Genomic DNA, 15892 nt, shown 5'->3' with positions numbered 1-15892 from the left:
CTCCTTCCAGCATGTATTACGTCGGCTTTTTATTAACTGCCCTTATTAGCTCACGGCATCAACCTTTCGTAAACACACAACACAAAGTTTTATGGCGCTTGGCACGAAAACATATGAACTAAAACGTGGCTAGAAATCTTGTGTTTTGGAAAGTGGTCCGATCACCCTGAAGTAAAGTCGATCGGGTCCATGAAAACTGACGTGTTAAGACTACAAGCCAATTCCTTATAACCAAGTCCCAGTCGACTTCCCCTTCCTACCCTCCCCCCACCCCGCAGCCATTGGCAACTCGTTGCGAAACAGAGGCGAATACCATGCCTCAAAAAACCAAGCGGTTGAACACCGAGTCTGTCGGGCCAGGCTCGCACGCTTCCAGGGGGAAGGGGAACGAGACTGGCCCGCCACCTAGAAGGCCCAAAGCAAAAGCAGGGCCTCCTCCGGGCCTTACGGAAAGCGCGCGGCCCCTCGAGTCGCCCCTCAAAAAGGAGGCCTTCAAAGAGACGGAGGCAGTTACCTGCGCTGCTGGGGGTCCCGCTTCTAGCTCAGGTGTCTGTGAGGAGGGCGGCTGCTGCAACTACCTCAGGCTCCGGATGTTTCGGGCGGTGGGGAAGTAGGCCCCCCAACGGCAAAATTACCCCGTCAACGACGGGAAAGAGAGATGGGGAAAATCTAGGCCTCAAAAAATATTTTACGGATAAGGCCAAAGCCGAGGAAGTTCCACAACGAGGAGATTCGGACTCGGCTCTAGCAGAAACGACTGCTCCCTGAAATGGCGCCCGCCGCGTCCTGCTGCTTGGAGGAGGGTCCGTGCTGGAGATATGGGGACACCCAGAGCTCTCCGCACGGGCTCTCGCGAGATCTCGGCACAAGAGGGCTGGATGCTGTGCAAATGGCGGGTGTCCGCCAAGCACATCTCGCGAGGAAAGGCGTCTCGCACAAACGCGCCTAGTAACTCGCGAGAGTAACGTGTTGTTTGTGTAGCCTCATTCAGAACCAACGTCTCTCTCAAGGGCCTAAGACTCTCGCGAGAACAGAAGGCTCTGCGAGCGTCACAATAAAAGGTTCAAAGGTTAAGTACTGAGCCTATGGGTCAAAAAATAATCTCATTCCAGGCATAATTCTTTTGCAGTGCAATTCTAGGCATGTTTTTTCAGAAGTAAGTATCAGTGAGTTCAATGGGGCTTACGCCCAGGTAAGTGGGCATATTATCGTAAGATCAATAATTTAACTGCAAATTTAATTTTCCCTGACATTTCATTATACGTATGGGCTGCTAGTACCTTTGAAAGAGACTTATACTGATTAAGAACTATATTTACGTATCAGGATTAAGTCCTTGAAGTCCAACATGTTATTACTTACTTGGACAGTGAAATGCAATATAATTATGAAAGTACACCTACTTATAAATATTATAAGTTAAATGTGATAATGTTCATGCTGAGCTAAAGGTAAAGTTATAATAGCATTTTAAAAAGGGAATGTTTTGGTGGGCCATGCTGGCAACTCCCATAAAAGTGGCTTGTTCATTTGGCTTGTGCAATCAATCTCATCCAATAAATCCCATGTTTACTTGACTCGTGTATGTTATCTTCTGTTTAAAGAGGAGTTAATCTGCTAGTAGCACTTGATAAATCTTTTTTACAGCAGACCACATATAATGATTACAATCAACTGATTGATTTAAAAATTGATGCTTTTTTCAGAGATGCTACAAAAATCACACCAAAAGGCAAAGACAAAACAGAACAGTTTTTGTTTATTTTGTTTACTACTTAAGAAGTTTTGCTTTGGACATATATATGTACCAGAATTAAACTTATATGGATTTTAGCTTGCCACCACTGGCACTGCTCTTCCTGCACATCCTGGGTAAATGTGCAGGCATGATGCCATGATGGGGGTAGGGGGGAAACAGAGATGTTCCACCCAATGGTCATCTTGGATCACCTGCTTCTCACGGAATTTGTGTATTTTCCAGAACAGACCCCAAAAAGAGAATGGCTAAGTACTAATGAAAAATGGGGACAGACTCATTAGAGGAAAATTAAAATGCATAGCAATAAACGTGAAGATGGGGAGAAGGAATAAAGAGGAGTGGGCATTTGTTGGGACATCTGTTCTGGATTCTGCCAGAGATGAGTTCTGTTACAAACAGCTGCCACAACTAAATGCCAACATACGATATGATTAGGAAATATGAAGTAAGTAACTAGGAAAATATGAAACAAATGTCACATCCACACCATACATTGCACTTAAACCATTTTAAAAGTGGTTTACACATAGTATATGTAAAAATGTTATTCTATATAAATATTGCTGTTATTGCCTGATAGACCTACTCAACTGTATTTAATATTCTGTATTGAAATCCCAAACAAAAGACAAGGGAAGTTAACTGAAAATCAAAATTATATTTAGCATTCACAAACTTCCTGAAATTCAAATGCTAGACATTCTCTTTTACACCACAATCCTAATCTTGTTTACTTAGACTTAATAAGGCTTACACCCAGGTAAGTAGGGTTAGCGTTGATGCCATAATAATTCTTACTTGGAGGTATGAGTCACATAATTAGTTTAGTAAACCCGGTAGCATGCCCAATAATGGCTGGTGAATCATTTTACTTCATAAATCTAAATTCTGTATTTTGTGTTACCATTTTTTAGCAAGCTTAATTAGACATATGTGGCAGAAGCTTTGTCAGTCTCTCAAATACAACATATTGATTAATATCATTAAAGTCATTAATTTGGGTAATTATAGCAGTCCAGGAACACTTAATGAAAATGTAGGGATAAATTAGAAAATAGAAGAACAGCATAATGGTGAAGTGAAATGAGAAAAGGCTGCAGGTATTCAGAAGTTTATAAGATCTAGGGTATAATAATAATAATAATAATAATAATAATAATAATAATAATACCCTGCCCATCTGGCTGGGTTTCCTTGGCCACTCTGGGCAGCTTACAGCACATATAAAAACATAGTAAAACTTCAAACATTATACGCAATAATGGCAGAAAAAAAGATAAGGAAATATAAAATCAATAAGTTATAACCTAGGAGGAGGTGAAAAGGGATATAGATGCAACAGAAAGAGGGAAGAAAATAGAAGAAGCACAGCCAAAGAAAAGGAAGTTCAGTTTTAGAATGATTGTTGTCGTTTAGTCGTGTCCGACTCTTCATGACCCCATAGATCAGAGCACACCAGGCACTCCTGTCTTCCACTGCCTCCCGCAGTTTGGTCAGACTCATGCTGGTAGCTTCGAGAACACTGTCCAACCATCTCGTCCTCTGTCGTCCCCTTCTCCTTGTGCCCTCCATCTTTCCCAACATCAGGCTCTTTTCCAGGGAGTCTTCTCTTCTCATGAGGTGGCCAAAGTTTTGGAGCCTCAGCTTCACGATCTGTCCTTCTAGTGAGCACTCAGGGCTGATTTCCTTCAGAATGGAGAGGTTTGATCTTCTTGCAGTCCATGGGACTCTCAAGAGTCTCCTCCAGCACCATAATTCAAAGGATTATTAGAAGGATTATGTAAAATCACGCAAGAGAAACAGTTGCAAGCAGGAAGAGAGATTAAACAGAGTGTGATAAATTAGAAGATAAGCAAAGTTGCAGATTATTGGCATGGGAATTATTACTATTATTACAAGACTAGATAACAGTTACAAGTGGGAAAAGACGAAGTAAAAAGCTAAGGACCTTCAAGATCTAATGAAAAGGGGAGAAGAACTATTGATACATAGAACAAGAATTACAGTAGGCCCACAATTTACACAGAGGTTACATTCCAGGAATTGCGTCTAAACGCAAAATTGTGTATTGTCAAAATCAATTGGGTTCAATAGCAGATAGGCTATTGAACCAGAACCCCACCCACTTTCCACCCCCTTTTAATATCTTAACTTTTTTGCCATGTTTGTAAAGCTGAATGCACGCAAGTTAAATGCATGCAAGTGGCAGGCTTACAGTATTACAGTTGCATATAGAGTGGTACAGGGTTACAGATGCTTCAGGTTACAGACACTTCAAGTTACAGACTCCGCTACCCCACAAATAGTACCTCAGGTTAAGAACTTTTCTTCAGGATGAGAATAGAAATCGCATGCTGGTGGCGCTGCGGCAGCAGGAGGCCCCAGTGGTAGGCTAAAGTGGTACCTCAGGTTAAGAACAGTTTCAGGTTAAGAACGGACCTCCAGAATGAATTAAGTTCTTACCCCAAGGTACCACTGTATAAGAGTGAAGCCAAGAAACAGTTGACCACAGAGTATGAGGATGTGGCAAATTAAAAAGGGAACCACATCACTAAGGCTCTTTTGTTTCAGTATTAACAAACCAGGCATTCAGTAAGAACATTGTTGAGAAATTCTGGCCCATTAAGAAAACTTTGCCCTTTAAAAAATCTCTTCTTAAATAGAGGACTAAAGGCCTTTCAGGGACCTCTCGGATAAAAAGTGTATCATGAACTTACTAACAGCCACTATAATCACCGCACTGGGGGACACTTAATGTTGATTTAATTGAAGTAAGGCTTGCACAGACATGGGTTCTAATCATCAAGGACAAATTAATGACACATTTAAAGGAGATATGAATTAGTAAAGACTCACTACCTACTACATAATGTGGTACGACTTTATTGTGTATGCAACATCCATTGAACATGGTTGCAAACCACCAAGAACACATGGAAGTCTCTTGCATGACACACTTATTTAATAAGACTGACAAACTTCAATGGTTGCAAATTCTTTTCCCTTTTCCTTTTGTTGTTGGCTCTGCACTTCACGTATGGGTGGTTGATGTTTTATTCCAATATGTTTTTCTCTTTTAAGAAAAAGCAATAAACTATGTTTTTTTTAAAAAAAAATAAAAATAAAAATAAAAGGCCTTCCAGGGAGCATTGATATGTTGATTTCTTTAAATAATACAGTGAATATCTTCCAAAATAAATGGAATAAAATACTGATCACTTCTATTTCAGAGGAAAGATGGAAATGGGTTTGGAATAACATAACCAAGGCTAAACAAGTGTTTGGTGTGGGGAAACAGTATCATTGGTACTTTATTTGTTCAAATGTATTCATAACCTGAATATCAACTATTCTTGGAGACGAGAAGCTGTTTTTGTTTATATATTTGGAAATATTTCAATACTAAAACACTTTGGTGCACATGGTTTCTTCCCAATCCTCCAAAATCATTGTTTGGAAGATCAAAGAATGTGACATTTGCTGTGGGTTAAACCACAGAGCCTAGGACTTGCCGATCGGAAGGTCGGCGGTTTGAATCCCCTGACGGGGTGAGCTCCCCTTGCTCGGTCCCTGCTCCTGCCAACCTAGCACTTCAAAAGCACGAAGTGCAAGTAGATAAATAGGTACCGCTCCGGCCGGAAGGTAAACGGCGTTTCTGTGTGCTGCTCTGGTTTGCCAGAAGCAGCTTAGTCATGCTGGCCACATAACCTGGAAGCTGTACGCCGGCTTCCTCGGCCAATAAAGCGAGATGAGCACCGCAACCCCAGAGTCAATCACGATTGGATGTAATGATCAGGGCCGGTCAGAATTCAGGGCCGGTCAGAGGTATGTGCCTATCTCTCCAGGCACCGGCTGAATTCCTTTGACCTCTCTCCGGTGACTCCCGGTAGGAAAAACACACGAGGTCCGTTCCGGCGATTTTCCTCAGGCTGTGAGAAAAACACACCAAAATGCTTCTCCTCCTCCCTGCTCTCCAGCATATCCCCAGGGAGGGGAATCAGACACAGACAGAAATGTATCTACATGTTTTATTCCTGTCTTCAGCAGTCATATAGAGAAAACATGTCTGCTCTGTTCAACAAACAGAGAGAAAACTTCAAACTCCACCCATGTACATCCTGTACAGGTCATATGACACACTCACTGAGCTAACATCCGGTGCTCAGTACAGAATGGACTGCCCCTTTGTTTCCATGGCAACAGTCACAAACATCCTGTCTGGCTTTGCAGCCACAAGCAGCTGACTTAGCTGCTGGTGCCTTTGCTTGCTGCAGCATTGCTGCTTTAGAATAACATACTCCCCCTAAAGTATCAATGCGTGCTGCGAGCAAAGCGTCATCCAGAGAAGAAAACAAACAGTTGTTATACTTATAACACTCCCCTGTTGTTTCAGTTCCACCCTTGGAACTACCCGCCACTGGTTTTACCAATGTACCTCTCTGGTTGTGTGACTTCCAAGGAATGAGTGCTTCTGCATTACCTTGGTTAGCAACTCTCTGTTGTGCCTTTGTCTCTGACTCAGACACAGCTTCAATTTGACCTTGGTCGTTTACAACAGCAACATATGCAATAGCTTGGTTGGCAAACTCTTTTGAATACCTCTTGGGTGGTACACCCTTCGTTGCTCTCTCAGACCTACGTAAGAGGTGCTGCTCTCCCTTGCTTTCTGGTTCAGCCTCTGAACTCTCTGGAGAACCAGTACTAAGCTTAATCAGTGGTTCATCCTCCTCTTCTGAGGGTCTAGTCATTATGTGAGATTTCCTCTCAATGACTGTGACAACTGAGCTGTCTGAGCTATCGCTGTCATCATCAGTACTACTGAACTCAATAAGATCAAACTCATCATCATCATCATCAGAATCATCATCATCACCTGTGGGAAATGTGTGAACAACCACTCTCTCCTGTTCAGGAGCACTCTCTAGAAATTTTGTGAGAATCACCTTACCAGATTCAGACAAAATTACTCTGTAGAGACCCTTTTCATAACCCACAAAAATGCCTCTGGCATTCTTTACTCCACCCGGAGCTTCTGTCCTCACATGAGACCCAAAAACCTTGAAATGGGCAACAGAAGGTTTTCTGTGGAACAGTTTCTCAAAAGGAGAACATCCCAAGTCTTTTGAAACCTTTCTCAACCATGTGTAACAAAATGACATTAGCGACTCAGCCCAGTACTCATGTGGCAGATGTGAACTAAGCAATTGCGCATGCATTCCCTTTTGCAATTCTTTGTTCACCCTAACACAAACACATCTGTTCCAAGCTTCTTCGGAACTAGCAATCTTGTGTCTTATCCCTTTCTTCTTCAGGAACCTCTGGAAATCCTGTAAAAGAAAAATTGGCTTCTCATCTGTGCAAAGACAATCTATGTCAGCATCATGCATATTTTTAACCTTATCACAAAACTCTTTAAACCTTTCTAAGGCTTCTTTCGGTCTCTCCAAAAGATAAATCCAGACAAAACCTGTAAAAGAATCAACACATATTAGGTAATACTTTGCATTGCCTCTAGATGGTGCTAAAGGACCAATCACATCAGCATACACCCGCTGAAATGCCCTGTCGACCCTTGAGGTGACCTGCTTGGCGTTCTTCTTGGCTACACCTGCAAAAGAAATCATGTTAGAATCACAAGAATTACATTCCATGTAATCACTTTGATCAAAAGTCAACAAATACAGTCCATCTTTCTCTTTGGCAGAAAGATACAACTCTCCATCTTTGTAGATCTCGCAGTGTTGATCATCATAGGACAGTTTTAGTCCCTTCTTGGCGATCTGCGAAACGCTGAGCAGATTGTACTTCAACTCTGGAACCAAATAAACATCGTTTATAGTCAAGTTCAGACTTTTAAGATACACAGTCCCAATTCCGGTGGCTTCCAGCTCTCGACCGTTGGCTTGTTGTACAACGAAGCTTTGCTTCTTAAACGACGAAAACAAATCCCTGCGATGGGTCATGTGAACCGTCGCTCCCGTGTCTAAAACGAAGGAATTCCCCACTTGTGGTATGGCTTTTAGGGACAACAAAGCCTTTGCAGGCTTCGCCTGTGACTTGGCATGACTTCTGCCTAACGCCTCAGACTTCGTGGAGCTTCCCTTGGCTCCTCTGTTCTGACGTGGCTTCTTGCAGTACCGCTGAAAATGCCCAGTCTGTCCACAATTGTGGCATCGGACAACGTTCAAAGCTACGGCGTCTCCTCCAGTAGCTACAGCAGTGGGGGTGTTAGAACTCCGTTCTTCCCTCCCCCTGTCCTTGACTTCCAGGGCGGCAAGTCTGTCATGTTCGTTCAGAACCACGGCAAAGACCCTGTCCGACGTTAGATCTTGCGCTGGGAGAGACCCCAGCTGACTGGCAACCGTTTTGTAAGTCCGATTCAGGCTGTTGATCACCATGAAGCAAAACACTTCCTCATCCAGATGGAAATTGCGTTCCACCATCTGCTGACGCAGAAATTTCATTTCCGTCAGGTGCGCTTGAACATCTCCATCAGGCGCAAGCCTCAGGTTGGTCAGCTTTTCAAAATACAGCAACGCTGAAGAACCTGCATCTCTCTGATGTGTCCTTCTCAGCGTGTCCCAAACATCTTTCGCGTGCTCTAAATCTTGTATATGAACAAGCTGAGAGTCTGACACGCACAGAATTATAGCAGTTCTGGCCTTCATATCCTGTGACTCCCAAGGACGCGTTGGTGCTGCAGGGATGGGGTTCTCAATCACCCCAAACAGTCTCTGATTCTGCAGCAAGGCCTTCATCTTAATAGACCAAGATGCATAATTGTCACTGGTCAAAAGGGGTGGAGAAGGCAGGCTTCCCTTCTTGACATCCATTTTGAGTCCTTGCATTGACTCTCAAACACAAGCCTCTAAAATCCAAAAGCTGGCTTGTTTACACTCTGTGCACCTGGCAGCAATAACACTGGCTGCTTGGAAAGTCCCTTTCACAGTTCCTAGTCATAACACGAGCTGTTTTTGCTTCTCCGAGCACAGCCTGACATCCAGCCCTTATCTTGAAACTGGCCTGCGTTGCTAAGCAACCACATTCCTTTCCTTGGACAGGAAAAACCACAGGAATGTTTGGAATGCAGACTCTTCTCTCTCGGAGCTGTTTTTCCCAAACGTTGCTCCCATGAAGCAGAGAATTAATCCATCTGCATTCACACTTTTAAGCCCGAAAATCTCATACCTGGGCTCCGTAGCTTGGCTTTCAGCTTCTTCTGGTCAGCTTCTAGCTGCAGAGAATCAGCTTCCATCTCAGGCCTCCATGGAGAGGGATGAATACAGTCTCCTTGATGCAGACTCCCATGGATCGTAGCAACCATCCTCTGCTACCAAAGTCAGAATTCAGGGCCGGTCAGAGGTATGTGCCTATCTCTCCAGGCACCGGCTGAATTCCTTTGACCTCTCTCCGGTGACTCCCGGTAGGAAAAACACACGAGGTCCGTTCCGGCGATTTTCCTCAGGCTGTGAGAAAAACACACCAAAATGCTTCTCCTCCTCCCTGCTCTCCAGCATATCCCCAGGGAGGGGAATCAGACACAGACAGAAATGTATCTACATGTTTTATTCCTGTCTTCAGCAGTCATATAGAGAAAACATGTCTGCTCTGTTCAACAAACAGAGAGAAAACTTCAAACTCCACCCATGTACATCCTGTACAGGTCATATGACACACTCACTGAGCTAACATCCGGTGCTCAGTACAGAATGGACTGCCCCTTTGTTTCCATGGCAACAGTCACAAACATCCTGTCTGGCTTTGCAGCCACAAGCAGCTGACTTAGCTGCTGGTGCCTTTGCTTGCTGCAGCATTGCTGCTTTAGAATAACACCTTTTACCTTTTTTACTGTGATTTGATTGACCCACCTTCACAAGTAGTCAGAAGTTCTAGGAGTAGAATTATAGGTTGTAGTTTCCCTTTATTAGGGAGTACTGGAAACATATAGCACCTTTGTAATATTTGCTTTATTTACAAATACACAAGCACAGTGAAGGTAAAAACACAGCTTCAGCAGATAGCATCACCACAAATATAACAGCAAAGAGCAACTTGTGTCTACATATACCACTTTCCCCAGGCTGCAGTCCTAGTTTCAGTTAACTCCAGACAGAAAACTCCAGTTTGCTCATTCTTAAATTTAAATATGCAGGGCTGTGGGTCTCTTTCCCTCACACAACCATTTTTGTTTAAAGCACTAAAATGTATTTGTCCAGCCATGTCAAGCTATGCAAGTAGATTGCCTTTTCATGGTGGGGTGGGAGATATCCTAATGATTAGCTCCCACTGTGGGAATTTAACTGTCTGACTGTAGACATGACACTGAACTATGGTTAATTGTGTCAAGAATGTGCCTAGGTGAGCCTCAGGTTCACAATCTCCATCTTCCCCTCTTCTCCTCTGGCGCAGCCACGAAGTGGAATTTATAAGCTTTGGCTTTCATTTTCAATAAACCACAGTTTTGTGTTACATCCAAACTTTAAAGTGATTAATCTTAATTACTATTTGAAATGAGACAGCTTCAAACCATAGATAATAAAACCGGCTTGTTTCAACCAATGAGTACATAAATGGTTGAAAACAAACAAGAGAATTAAAAGGAAACTCTTTAGCTAAAGACAAAACAGTAGAAAAGGAATGAAGTATGTACTTAATATATTCCTGTGCTTATGAATGAAAGGTTGAAGGAAAATGGAAAAGCCTCCCCATTGTCTTTTTGTTCACAAATCCTGTCTTAAGGGTATGTCTGTGTATGAATAGGGCGACCTGGCTCAGGAACTAAGTATTTACAAAGGACTGGCCAGGCTCCCCAGGTAATCCAATCAAGTGACCATTAACAAGTAACCTGCCAGACAGGAGATAACGCACTCAGATTTCTGTGGCGTAGTTATGATGTATCTGGAGGGTGGTCTTGAGTTACACCCATTCTCCTTGGGAGAAAGGCAATGGCAAACCTAGACAACATCTTAAAAAGCAGAGACATCACCTTGCCAACAAAGGTCCGTATAGTAAAAGCCATGGTTTTCCCAGTAGTGATGTATGGAAGTGAGAGCTGGACCATAAAGAAGGCTGATCGCCGAAGAATTGATGCTTTTGAACTGTGGTGCTGGAGGAGACTCTTGAGAGTCCCATGGACTGCAAGAAGATCAAACCTATCCATTCTTAAGGAAATCAGCCCTGAGTGCTCACTGGAAGGACAGATCGTGAAGCTGAGGCTCCAATACTTTGGCCACCTCATGAGAAGAGAAGACTCCCTGGAAAAGACCCTGATGTTGGGAAAGATTGAGGGCACAAGAAGAAGGGGACGACAGCGGACAAGATGGTTAGACAGCGTTCTCGAAGCTACAAACATGAGTCTGACCAAACTGCGGGAGGCAGTGGAAGATAGGAGTGCCTGGCATGCTCTGGTCCATGGAGTCACGAAGAGTCGGACACGACTAAACGACTAAACAACAACAACATATAAGGGCAGGCACACCTTGGTTCTGGGTCCTCCTCCTTTCCTGCATGTGAGGGGAGCACCCTGTTGCAACAGTCAATAAAGATTAGGCTTACTAGCTGTTTTGCTTCTCAATATTCTCTGGTTGGCCTCTGTTATTTTCTCCGACCGATGGAGAACCTACAAAGGACTCTCTAAGGGCTCTTGTGTCCCCCATAAGGGACTAAGGGCAGATTTTTGTTTATTACAGTTGTCTTTGAAGCTGTTTTTCTACAACAGACTTCCACTTACTCAACAGAACATCACCCTCACTTCTTTTTCCCTGCAGCCCCCAGCACACACTCAAAATCCAGAAGGTAGAGGGCCCTCCAAGGCAAAATAGGCAGAGGGCACAAAGGGAGGTGAGGAAGGCTAAGTCCAGTTTTGTGAGTGGAACTCAGTGCATGCAGCACTGGATACAACCCTGTGATTTTTACAAAAATATTTTTACGTATTAATATGCTGATTAAGTGCCAAAATCACCTCTTCGTGCTTTACTGGTTTACTGGTGTAAAGCCAGATACAAAACACATAATTAAAATTTGAACCAAACACATTCATACAGATGAGCACAGAAACAAAGATGTTATTATGTTAAGAAAATTAATACAATTTTACATATAATCTGTTTTATTACAACTTAAGTTAGGGAAAATATTGTTTCCTGATGATGGTGTTATATTAATGAAGTAATAATATATGTTTAAAATTAAAACATTGGATGTTTATTTTTATTTAAGCTGACTGGTTATTTTTACATTCAGTGGGATGACTTTAAAAAAAAATAGCTGAGGACTACAGCCTTAGTTGTTTTTTTAAGTTAACCAGTCTCTTGGCTCTTGATTTGAACATAGGCCAGGTAGCAGCTGGCCAAGCTCATCCCTAAGAAATGGCTCTATCCCTGGGAGGGTAGCATCCCTGGACAGATTGTGGAGGTTTTTAATTAAACAGGGTAAGCTGTAGGGGAACAGGAGACACAACAAGGATCTGTCTGAAGCAAAGCTGCTTTAAACAGTTTTATGTTATCCTGTGTTGGTGTATGCACAAGTTATCCAGAGGAAGAGATTTATGAATTAAGAGCCAAAGCATAGGACGGGGTGGAGCTTTGGCAGCTATAAGAATATGTCATTTTCATTTGGACGGCTTGTACTCTCCTATATGATAAATACCCTAATAAGCTGTTTCCCCCTTTGTGGGCTTTTAGGGGAAAACCTGAATTATTTAACATACAGAACTGTGTAACACAATTCTATCTTCTCTTTAAAATAAACCATAGCTTTCCAGCTCTTGAGGCAATCCTTTTTTCTCCTTCCCTAAACTTTCCAGAGGGTTTAAAAAACAAAACCTCTCACACAGAGGGGAAACAGTTTAAAATTATTAACCAAATCTAGGCAGACATAGTTTAAAGAATGTCCTGATTGAGCTGTTTACAGTTCGTTGCACATAAGATAGTACCCAATGATTCAAAGGGATTTCACAATATGACTCCTCTAAGTCCTGATAAATAATTTACCAAAGCACAAAGTGTACCACTAAAAAGCAAAGAATACACATGATAACAAAAAAAAAAAAAAAACACAGCAGCACTGAGTACCTCAACAAAGTTTATAAACTAGCTATTTCATTTTTCAAAAGCAACTAAGTACTGGAGCTCTTCCAGTAACACATACTCTCCAACATTTCTCTGATGAAAATAAGGACGTCCCATTCCATAATGCTAATTTTATTTTTTATACACCACACATCTTATTGGGTTGCCCCAGCACTCTGAGCAGCTTCCAACAAATATAAAAGCATAAATAAAACATTAAACATTAAAAAAAAACTTCCCTACAGGATTGCCTTCAGACGGCTTGGGGGTCAAATAACTCCATACTCTCCAATATTTCTCTGGTGAAAATAGGGACATCCTAAGGAAAAGTGGGACATTCTGGGAACAAATCAGAAACCAGGACAGCTTCTCTAAATCAGGGATGTCCCTGGAAAATAGGGAAACTTGATGGGTCTGGTAACAATGCTACATGTTGGTACCTTATTCTCTTACAGGCATGGTGAATTTCTGGCCTGAAGACAATATTAATCCCACCAGAAATCCTAATTTGGCCCACAATACCATGTTTCCCCAGTCACACCAACCTTTCCTACATCTGTCACCACATCTGATATCAGGTCAGGTTGGACAGGTAAAGCTGCAATTTCAAAGGATCAACGAGGACCATTAGAAAGCACACCCGATTGTTCCTCTGCAAGTTGTCATCTTTTAAATTTGGCACCAAATGCAAGCTCATCTGGGATCGCTTTCTCTCAGAAGCTGCTAGTCAGAGAATAATTGTTGGCATCAATCTGTCTAGAGAGACAGTGGAATGTTCCTCTAAGAAAGAAGTCAAACAGCTGCATTAGCAGCACCAACGTGAGCTCCTTGGGACACAAGCCTAGGCAGTGTGTATGGAGGTCGTGGCCTGCTCAGATGATAACACCCGCCCTCTCAGCCTTGCTGATGTGCAAAGGAAGGCAGAGCAATGTGTCTGTCACCAGCTTGGCTGCAGGAGTTGACAAAAGGCAGTGTACAAAACACCACCCAACTGTCTTAGGGACTCCGGTCCAGATTTGTGTAAGGTTTACTCCTTAGCCTTTTCTTCTCCTGAAGATATCCCACAAGGCAGCAGAGGTTTAGGATCAGAGTTTCCTTGCCCTAAATGGGCTACCTTTCCGGGCCCCATCTACCTGTCACTCCCCTCTACAGCACAAGTAGAAACCATGTTATTGACAGTTGAACCCACTATTGGTCAAGTCCACTGCAATCCGCTGCAGCTTGTCTTTGCATGCAGGGAGGTCCCTAACTCACTGAGGGTTTGAGACCCATTGACTACTCTCACCTGGTTTAGCCGGCCAGTCAAACCATTACCTGGGGGTGGCCGCTGTTGCACGCTGGCAGCTTGTAGGAGCTACAGGTGAGAGCCGAGTGCAGGGTGGGAACCAAAGGTGGACAAACTACCACAGAAGGAGCACGGCATGTCCCCCACCAGTGTATATGGTACAACTGTAATATTGGGGCTTAAATATTTGTATGTTTCAATCTACAGGATTGTGATCTATGCTGTTTGAGATACTGTTAACTGCATGCTTGAGCAAATATAATATTATTTATAGCATTCTGTTTTAAAGCCCCAAAAAACAATTCTAGTGAGTCTCCCAAAATATTTGAGGGGTTCAGTTTATCAAAGTGTATGGATCTCAAAGTTTCTTATGCAGAATATGCCAAAGTTAGTTTCAAGTTTTTACTGACGCTAAAACAAAACGCCAGGCTAACTAGATGAGAGTTAAAACAAAATAAAAAAATTCCTTCCAGTAGCACCTTAAAGACCAACTAAGTTAGTTCTTGGTATGAGCTTTCGTGTGCATGCACACTTCTTCAGATACACTGAAACAGAAGTCACCAGACCCTTCTATATAGTGAGAAGGTGGGGGGGGGGTATTACTCAGAAGGGTGGTGGGATTGGGTGGTAAAAAAATTCCTTCCAGTTGCACCTTAAAGACCAACTAAGTTAGTTCTTGGTATGAGCTTTCGTGTGCATGCACACTTGTTTCAGTGTATCTGAAGAAGTGTGCATGCACACGAAAGCTCATACCAAGAACTAACTTAGTTGGTCTTTAAGGTGCTACTGGAAGGAATTTTTTTATTTTGTTTTGACTATGGCAGACCAACACGGCTACCTATCTGTAACTAGATGAGAGTTGTAATTTAATTGGAAAGAGCTGCCACCAGGGGCTGCAATTGCATTATATTTGAAAGAAGTCCACAATAATTGGCATGCTTTCCTAAGAAGAAAGTTGGCTGTCAAGTGACTTGTTCAAAGCCATTAGACCTTGTTAGTGAGAATAGGATGCTGGCCTGAATTATTGTGGTTTAATGAGTCTCAATAAATGTCCCATTGGGGTTTCCACACACAGCACTCTCCTTTCATATTAGTAATGCAGATATGCTTTATTGCAATAGAACACAGTTAGTATATGGCGCTCTATATCCCATATCCCATAAACCATAGAACACAATGAATACTTTATTTCACCTCTGTTTCCAAGCATGACAACCCTGTTGCTTGATGAGCAGTGTTCTGGCAGAAAACTAATTGGGGAACACATCCTCCTTATTAGGCCATTCATAAGGAAATAATTGGGACGCAGGTGGCGCTGTGGGTTAAAGCCTCAGCGCCTAGGGCTTGCCGATCGAAAGGTCGGCGGTTCGAATCCCTGCGGCGGGGTGTGCTCCCGCTGCTCGGTCCCAGCGCCTGCCAACCTAGCAGTTCGAAAGCACCTTCGGGTGCAAGTAGATAAATAGGGACCGCTTACCAGTGGGAAGGTAAACGGCGTTTCCGTGTGCGGCTCTGGCTCTGGCTCTGGCCAGAGCAGCGATGTCACGCTGGCCACGTGACCCGGAAGTGTCTCCGGACAGCGCTGGCCCCTGGCCTCTTAAGTGAGATGGGCGCACAACCCCAGAGTCTGTCAAGACTGGCCCGTACGGGCTGGGGTACCTTTACCTTTACCTTTAAGGAAATAATACAGAATAATTCTAAGGGAGAAAATTCTTTTATGTTCAGAGTTCCCAATAAACTGTATGAAATATCCTAATGTCACAGTGACATAGTTCTATAAAG

General features: G+C 43.0%; 2 protein-coding genes across 5 annotated transcripts in view; one reads left to right on the top strand and one right to left on the bottom strand.

Moving 5' to 3' along the window:
* RBM39 (RNA binding motif protein 39) overlaps nucleotides 1–820 on the bottom strand; it is a 34530-nt gene extending 33710 nt beyond the window's left edge. For 2 of the 3 annotated variants that reach the window (XM_079979472.1, XM_079979473.1), the window contains exon 1: nucleotides 515–819. The gene's annotated coding sequence lies outside the window, so the exon portion shown is untranslated. Of the gene's footprint in view, nucleotides 1–514 lie in introns of all 3 variants that reach the window. The other variant, XM_079979471.1, reaches the window with a different exon arrangement.
* Nucleotides 821–1160: 340 nt separating this feature from the next.
* Nucleotides 1161–15892, top strand: part of LOC307217553 (rho GTPase-activating protein 39-like) — a 100626-nt gene continuing 85894 nt past the window's right edge. For both annotated transcript variants that reach the window (XM_079978979.1, XM_079978976.1), the window contains exons 1-2: nucleotides 1161–1192; nucleotides 11527–11599. In XM_079978979.1, coding sequence (XP_079835105.1) covers nucleotides 1176–1192; nucleotides 11527–11599 — 90 coding nt within the window. In that variant the 5' untranslated portion in view covers nucleotides 1161–1175. The remainder of the gene's footprint in view (nucleotides 1193–11526; nucleotides 11600–15892) is intronic.

Source organism: Podarcis cretensis, assembly GCF_951804945.1.
Source record: "Podarcis cretensis genome assembly, chromosome: 6".
In the NCBI taxonomy this organism is placed as follows: Eukaryota; Metazoa; Chordata; class Lepidosauria; order Squamata; family Lacertidae; genus Podarcis; species Podarcis cretensis.
The sequence above is the reverse complement of the archived record's forward strand: the minus strand, read 5'-3'. Positions and strand labels throughout refer to the sequence as shown.